General features: G+C 39.9%; 1 protein-coding gene across 1 annotated transcript; it reads right to left on the bottom strand.

Moving 5' to 3' along the window:
* Positions 1-2,263: 2,263 nt before the first annotated feature.
* Positions 2,264-7,624, bottom strand: bco1 (beta-carotene oxygenase 1). Its single transcript, XM_068709484.1, has 11 exons — positions 7,363-7,624; positions 7,144-7,272; positions 6,912-7,041; positions 6,266-6,413; positions 6,018-6,168; positions 5,512-5,732; positions 5,107-5,364; positions 4,901-5,006; positions 4,667-4,761; positions 2,914-3,025; positions 2,264-2,736 (listed from the first exon to the last, which is right to left on the bottom strand). The coding sequence occupies exons 1-11, from the start codon at positions 7,424-7,426 to the stop codon at positions 2,582-2,584; spliced, it is 1,569 nt and encodes a 522-aa protein (XP_068565585.1). The 5' UTR covers positions 7,427-7,624; the 3' UTR covers positions 2,264-2,581.
* Positions 7,625-8,653: the final 1,029 nt, after the last annotated feature.

Below are 8,653 nucleotides of genomic sequence, written 5' to 3'. Positions count from 1 at the left end.
TTCACTCTGTCAACATGATCAAGTTCAGAAGTGAAGTGTGCTCTTGCACACTGACCCCGTAGCCTTGCAAATATAAACCAGCCCTTTTTGTATCCACCGCCCGGCCTCACAGATGCAGCCAGTATGTGCTTCTACTAGATAATGTATCATTATTTTACTCCCTGAATGAAACATTTTAGAATCATTTTTTTATAAATTCAAAATATTGTATAGGTTTTATTTTACCTCTTTACATACACATGGGAAATACATGTCTACCATTCAGTTTTAAAATGCAAATTACCTTGATTTCCATTTCTCTGATTTACTATGTGAACATTTTGTGACTTTGTATGTAGTAAGCCAATAACTTAAAATATTCATGGTGAGACTGACTTCTTACTGACATTCTGATGGCTGCGAATAGATTTGGAATAACATTTTTTAATAAGGTTCTACCCTTCCCATACATCTTATGTGAAACTAAATCTACTGGGTACTCATATTTATATACCTCTCATTGTCTTTGGCTGGTCTATGGAGAAGTCTGTTGACTTGTAGTAGGTGACGATGATGGATACAGGAGTTCTCTTCTTAAGTACAAGGTGTACAAAGTTGTACAAAGTTTTTTACAGTCCACACACAAAAGTGTCCATAATTATATGATGTGTCCTACAGGAGGTCAGTACACTGCCGCTTAGCATATCTTTTGAGAGATTACTTCCCTAAAACCGATGACATCACTTTTTTGTCTTGGCTTGTTTTTGTGACATTTTTAAGACAGAATAAGAAATATGAAATGCTGGAATTAGGCATTTCTACATGACATGTATAGCTCAAGAATAACTGAGGCAGGTATCGTGTGATTTAATGACATGAAGTGTTGCACTGTGGGTGACCTCGAGCACCCATGATCATCATGTTGTATTTCACATATTGTTTGTTCATGACTTGCATCACTGTGTTGTCAATGACTTAACATGCCCTCACATTTGCTTCTGTCAGCTTTAGTGACAGGTGATGTATGAAATAGCATCATGATGGGTCCATGGCCCAATCCCAGTGTCCCCCCTAAGGCCTGAAACCCTGACCCCTCAGGGATTTACTGACGTCACCTGGTAAATGCTTAAGTGTGAGAGACTGTAAGGGCTTGAAATGGTGTCAATACAAAAACTATAATGTACAGTTGTGGGTATTTATTTAAACTTTTTACTGCCTGAACGCCTTCCAGGCTCTTTCTTCACAGGATGAGAGGTCATTTCAAATAATCTATTTACTCGTTTTTGTCAAAACAGCTTCAATGACAAAATTAAATGTCTGATGAATAAATCTGTGTAATATATTCTCTGCTTCCATTCCTCTGAATTCATGTGTTTTCATGTTCCATCTTTAATCCTTAATGTTTATGAGTAAATGTAATTTGTCAGGCTCATTATAATCCCATTATATGACCTGACCTCAACTAACACCTATGACCTAATTACATTCGCTTCCAGATTGCACAGTTTATTCATATCTAACTGGATAGATACTGTGGTTAATGGGCTCTGTGATGTTGTAAGCTATTATGTTGAGTTGCTAAGTGAAGGCTCTTGAGTTACCTTAAGTGCTCTCTAGAAAGCAGTGTTTCCAGTGAATGTGTCTGGGGCTTTTATTGTGAAGGCTATAACTGAAGAACAGGAAAAGGGAAAATGTGCTGTGGTGTTTTGTGTTGAAGAGGAGTAAAGTTGTTGCCATCTTGGTGCAGACTACGGAGCCCCTTGTTATTATATTATCACCATTCTAAAGTATAGGCGCAACATAAGTCTACAATGTCATTGATATTGTCATTACAGGCCTATTCCATTCAATTTAAACTGTTATCTTTTACAAAAGATAGTCTCATTAAAGCTATGGTGGTGTTCATATTGGTTTCTGCGATAGAACAGACAGCCGAACCTAAACCCTGATAAAACCAGAACTTTGTTTTTAAAGTTATGCAGTAGCCAGTAATCAAAATAATACTGAATGATTGCATCCTTTCCTATGCTTCTCTTACAACTTCTGTTTGACTTTTGACCCTAACAACATAAGCCTATACAGTATATCTTCTGTATAATAACTTCCCCAATATACCGATCACATGAATTGAATATGGTGATAGTAGGTTATTGAGAAGCTATTTGCTCTTGGTATTTGACAACAGATGAGAAACTGTATGTACGGAGACCATTTTGTGTTGTTTTGTGAGTGTTAGTTGGATTCATTATCATAATCTTATGTAAATGAAGAATGGGAGCACGTCTCAGAAATGTACATTTTTTATTTTTATATGAAAAAAATAAGCACAAATACAATGATCTCACAGCAGTACAATAAAATAATGTGGACTACATACCAAATAGTGATATACATACTTAAACAACATTTTGATCCACGCAAAAATCAAGAACACACCAATAAAAAATTGTTTTGCAAATTTGTTTTGGTACAATCCTATAATTTTACAGAGATGAGGAAACCAATTAAACCATGTACATCCTCAAAACACGCTATTCAGCAGAGTGTTTTTGACAAATAGATTCCTGTGCCACACAGCACAGTTTTCCATGTAAAGAACTGATTAGTTTTCTAGTGGGATAAAAAGTCCATGCATATCCCTGTTGATCGGTGTGTTCACGTATGCTCGAGCTACTTCTTTGAGCGTTCTGCCGTCAAGAATCAGGAGAAAACCAGACTGGCCTGGATTGCAGTTGATAACTGATGCTAGGACAACACCTGTTAAAGGAGGGAAAGGTTATTGTTAGAGTACAAAGCAGGATGTCAAAAATCTCAATACAGATGTAATCAGTGAGGGATCTTATCTGTATAGGCTGATATTCCCATCCATTTGTTCTCTAGCTGTATAGTAGCATGTACACACCACACATGTCATACACCACACAGTATTCTCACCATCATCTTCTGACTCTCCATTTGGTCTGGGGATGAACACGGGCTCTGACGGCAGGCAGTTTTCTTCACTCCAGTAAACCTTTTCCTTGGTTTCTGTGTCTAACTTGGCAATCTAGAGCAAAGAAATAGATTAGGAAAAAGAATTAAGACTTACTCAGCCTATACAAACAGCTTCTAGCAAAGCACTAAAACCTCATGTATCTGATAACCTCTTCAGAAGGGTTGTGATCTGCAATTATTTACAGACATAGCAGAGGGCAGAGAGGCCACTTCATTATCTATTAATACATTATATTTGGAATTCTAAAAAGGTTGGGAGCTATGTTAAAAGGGAAATCTTAACAAATACAACAATGGCATGTCAATGCTATTTTGAAATGTTGAGTTATTCAGTCATTTAAGAAATTGCCAAATATTCAGAGTGCGTATCTTACACAACCAAAGCGCCTGTGCAGTACTTTGCCCCAACTGCAAGCCATATACTTACAAAAGAGCTGTAAAGTTTAAAAATAGACCTTGTTACTATCAGTAGGCACAAGGAACCGGCTTCAACTCTTTTCCTAGTATTAGCTGGGCTGGCCATAGTCAGAGTGACTAAACATCATCAAGAAATCAAATCATTTTCGATGCCCGTTCATCCTTTGAAGGTTTGTGGGCGGCCGGTGCCGATCCCTGATGACACGTAGTACACCCTGGAAAGGTGTCGCAGGGCTGACACGTAGCGACACACAAACATTCACGCTCACGTTCACACCTACAGGCACTTTTAGAGTCGCCTAACCTGCAGGGGTCCAGGCTGTAACTGTAGCAGGAAACCGGAGCCATGTCAGCATGTAGTCAACTAAATATTCTTAGTTCTTACAGCAAATCGTTTTGGGTGCTCAAAACAAGGCAGAAAGCTCACCTCAATCATGATCCGCTTAAACTTTTTGCAGATTTGAATAAAAGTAGATTTAAACTTGGCATGTTTGCATATACTATGTCTTATTTTCCTTGGGTATGTAAATATTACAATTACAACTTACAACTTCACCTGTTTAATGGATGAGCCTGACATATCTCATCGGTGGTGTGACCACTAGTCATCGGTATTACGTTTTATATTTTTCCTTTTGCTCGTGCTGCTTTTTAATCCATATCACAAGCACCATTCAAATTTAAAGAAATGCCAGAGCTCTCTTCTGTTGTTAGAATTCTGCATCTCGTGGGAATGAACATACATATTTAATTGTCTGAACGAGGAAGGAAGTTTGTTGCTTCCTCTTTGATGTCACGATTCCTCCGGACTGTGGGTATGCAGTGAGACACAAGGGAAGCTCTTTTCCACAGAGCTTTGTAACCCATGACTTTGAAGCCTCACAGAGATCACGTCTTTCTATTGTTTCAGGTACCTTGATGTACAAGTGTGCCCAGGAGGAAGGATGTGTGGGTATTGCATCCAGAGCCAAGAAGTGGTTGGTCTTTGTTGGGGCAACCGCTAATTCTCACATCGTCAAAGTGTTTCCTACCGTCTGTTGCGTCAACTGGTAATTGTCACTTCTGCACTATGCTTCCTACCTTTGTATAAACAATGCTGCCAGGAATAATCTGTTTCCCAATAGCCCCGTGTTTAAAAGCTGTTCTTCAAGAGTTTGCGAGTTTCGGTTCTCTCTTGTCAAATAAAACTTAAGAGACTGTAAAAAAATCACAAAGACAGATGTTTCCACCGGTTCTGTTGCGCAATAGCCAAATTAAAAACAATAGGGAACGTTACCTCTTTTGCCAGAACAGACTCCTCCACACAGTTCCCGTAGACAAACCGATGCCTCTTGCAGTTGAAGTCATAATTAATTCGTGGTAATTCAAAACCTGATGGAAATAAAATAACAGTTTTTGTGTGTTGTATGAACAAATAAATTACTCTTAAAGACCCATTGTAGGAAATACTACTTTAACAATAATGACTTGATTTGCTCTGAGTGTCTATTCGAGTGGCACTGGTTTTTACCTTCACAGAAAACCTCTGCTTGGCACATCAGTTTGCCTTCTTTCTCCTTCACAGCACTGGCAGTCGTGTACTTGAGCTTCACCAAGTCCTCTCCAACTGCCACCCCCTGAAAAACACAGTTTATGAAATTCAAAATGAAGTGTTAGAGGAAAGTCTTCTCTCAATTTCAGGATGAAATCAACCCGACTTTTTGTTAAAAACCCCACCTTGTCCGACTGGATGGGAAGTGCAAATCGTTTGTAGCTTGGTTTGAAGTAGCCAGCATTTTGGAACCCGGAGTCTTTCTTCAGCTTGCTCAGGTAGAACATTTCATAAAGGCTGTTGTCATTGTAGGCGATGACATCGAAGACCACGTGACCGTCGTCCTCAAAAGCATTCACGTGATGGTAGACGACCATTGCTCCAGTGTAGTACTTTGTCTCGACCACTTTGCCAGTCTTTCTGTCTATCAGGTGGATCAGAGTCTATTGAAGACAGACCGTCACAGTTATGTTAACCCAGGTTTTCTGTCCATAACGCTGGTAGACTAGTGCACACTTCATACTTAGTTCAGAAGTTTGAATATAAAGAGTGACATACAAGACAATAAATGAAACACAATGACCACTTACATTTTCCTCAGGGCACAACTTCATGCAGCTCGCCCAGTTGACTCCCCTCATGTACGCCGTGGCCATCTTGAGGATGTCCAGTTTGAGAGGCTGCTCGATGAAGATGAAGTAGTTGTCCGTAATGCCGAAGCTGTGGTAGTAGCTGGGTGTGAGCAGGGAGCGGCAGGGGACTGTGCAGATCACCTCCACATTCTTCAGTGCGGGGGCATCCTTGTCTTTGTCTGAAGGTTTCAAGTAAAGAGCAAAAGTTAAAGAAAATGACACTTCAAATTTGACACTTTTTCTGCAAACGTTTGTAAAAATAATGTAATGCTGAGAAGTGTGAACTGCACTGCATTGAAATTCAGAGAAGGAGCCTATAGCAGCAGACGCATTTCACCTTGGCTATACTTCATCTGGTCCTCCCGTCCAATCACACATTTGCATAATCGCTTGCTGTACCTTTACAGCTGATATGGAGAGAAAGCACTGAGTGCAACGCTGAGCGGGTTAAGAGATTTACGCACCTTTCTCTGAAACAGCAGGGACTTTGAACAGTATGTATTTAGTCTTGGCCTTCTCTGCTATTGAAGTCCCGATGTTGTAGGTGTTGCCCTCTTTGTCATAGTGCGGATGGGACGAAGCCAAGTTTACCGGCAGGTACTTCATGTAGTCCACCTGTGTGTTCAGCAAATCGTGAGCTACGAGATCAACTCTTCACTTGGATGTGTGCTAATTGTGATCATTGGTGAGTACGGTCAGTGTATGACTGTACCTTGTCCAGAGTTTCCAGTGTCACAGGATCAATCTTGCGGATGTAGTTGGTCTCCGAGGTGGCGTAGTAGTCCTTTCCGTATTTAATGAAATTGCTTGCGCCGTTGTCAGTGAAGTCGGGCACTGTGTGGTTGAGAAAGGTAATCGCCCTGAAAAGGAAGAAAAAATGCTATATATTGGAAAGGTTGGTAAGGGGGTCATCCAACACAAAAGACCAATTTTGCCCCGACTGAGGGGCCTGTAGAAATGTGTGACTCATTTGCATCTCAATGATAAATTCACAACATGAAGAGACACAGCAGGGGATTTCTCACAAGACCGATTATCTTCATATTGCTGATCCTTTAGAAAACTAACAGTTTTCACAGTTAACACACACACACACACACACACACACACACACACACACACACACACACTCTGAGAGACATGTCGTTAGTGTATTGCAGATGTTACAGAAGAAGTTTTAAAGTGAATATAATACACTGTTAATAAAAATAAATAATGGAAACTCAAACTTGAAGCAAAATCATTTGGCAACTATATTATAAGTTTGTAAAGATATAAAGTAAGGCTACAACAATGATGCATGAGAGGAATAACTAAAAGGTGAGATGTGGTTTAAATCAAATTAAGAGTATGCTTACTTGACAATGAAATTCTTGCTTGGGTCTGGGTAGGCCATTGTTCCCATTTCAGACACAACTATCCTGTTTGCAGCCATGTTGGCTTTGTAGGTGTCACTTGTGAGAAATTTGCTTCTGTAAGTCACTTCACCTGAAAGAAAAACATGTGCATGCGTTTAGTGTCTTTTCACAGATATGTGAATGAGTGAACACGAAATGGTGATCAAAAACTGTGCGACAAAACAAGACCAACCATCTTTAATGGCGAAGCTTTTCATGATGGCCATTCCATCGCACCAGTGGTCGTAGCTGGTGACCCCCACGGAAAAGATGCCGGGGCCATTGCGTAGCAGGGTGCCTTGCAGCCAGCTGGGAATACTCCCTAAACGACAGCGCAGAAAACCAACAAACCGTCAGAGATGTAATAAAAGTCAGTGCATGTGTCGGTCAATAGTGTACAAACTCGACCTACCTTTTACATCCGCCTTGCAGGGCTCCGGGCTCTCCTCTGCGTTCTTGGAATAGTTCGTTGTCATGTTTGCTGAAAGCGCAGTGAATAACTCGCGGAGGTGTCTGGATAAATACTGTGATCAACAGCTGCGCAAACCACTCCTTTTAAAGCTCCTGTCTGTCTTGGGGGACTGGCAAAGCAGTGCAGAGTCGGCTGTCCTCTGTCTCCTCTTTCATTGAAATGTTGCTGTAAAGATTTCTCTGAAATGTTGCAGCTGAATAACATTTCTGCTTCACCTTTGGCTCGCCTCCAGATATTGTATAATCAGCAATCCACTTTTATTGGTCCCCACCATGTGCATTTTTTCACTATCTTATATTTTGATTGACTTTGTTGAGTTGAATCACACGTACACGGATAGGATATTTTTACAATATGATATTTCCATGACCTATATAAATTAAATCTATTTTTGTGAACTGCGCTCTCTCTCTCTCTCAAAGCCAGAAACCAGAGAAGTAAGTATCAAACTTGTGACGTCAAGTATAAAGTCTGGAGCTGAACGGGAGATTTTGTGGACTCACAAGATTTGTTTGTTTTATTTATGTTTTTTTTTTTTTTTACCCAAATGAGCTTTATTCTATTGTAGTTCTGAAAGAGAAAATGTACCCACATACTCAGAACATTTTCTTGGGTGCTCTTAGTGTCATCTATAACATATTTCCTGATAAAATGTCAATGGAAAAGTTCCATTCTTTCTACTTGATGACATCACAAATTTGAGTTTTAGCATTCTAGTTTGGGGATTTGGGAGAGAGTTGTTAATGTTATCTAACATCTTTGGACTGTCTTAGAGGATAGAAACATTTTAAAATAGGCATACTTTCCCTTTAAGAAGGTCCTTTAAGGTTCTTTTATCTGCTTTGGTTACTTAAGTGGAATAATTGCTTTATGGACTTACATCACTGGAAAGCGTGTGGACCTTTGGTTTATATCTATCACGCTAGGTAATTTCATTCTGTGGCATTATTTTTCTTGGAAAGATGTGTACCGACTCCCAGATAATGTAAATCACAGTGAACTCCATCGGCTGTTATCCAGTACTTGATAATACTGGGAATCACGTGCAGTTTATGATGGCAAACCAGTAATAAATCATATCGGTGCGTTAAGGTCCACCTGCACGTCACCTCCGAGTATAAACAGACGAATATCTTGTCTGTTTCACAGAATAACCAGCTGATGAGATTCTGCACCTAGCCCTGCTGTTAGGAACGATGATTATGTGTGGCATCATAACTCACAGGTAGAT

Source organism: Cebidichthys violaceus, unplaced genomic scaffold, assembly GCF_023349555.1.
Source record: "Cebidichthys violaceus isolate CVI_PGR_0920_01 unplaced genomic scaffold, fCebVio1.0.p SCAF_15, whole genome shotgun sequence".
NCBI classification, from domain to species: domain Eukaryota; kingdom Metazoa; phylum Chordata; class Actinopteri; order Perciformes; family Stichaeidae; genus Cebidichthys; species Cebidichthys violaceus.
This window is presented reverse-complemented; position numbering and strand designations above follow the sequence as displayed.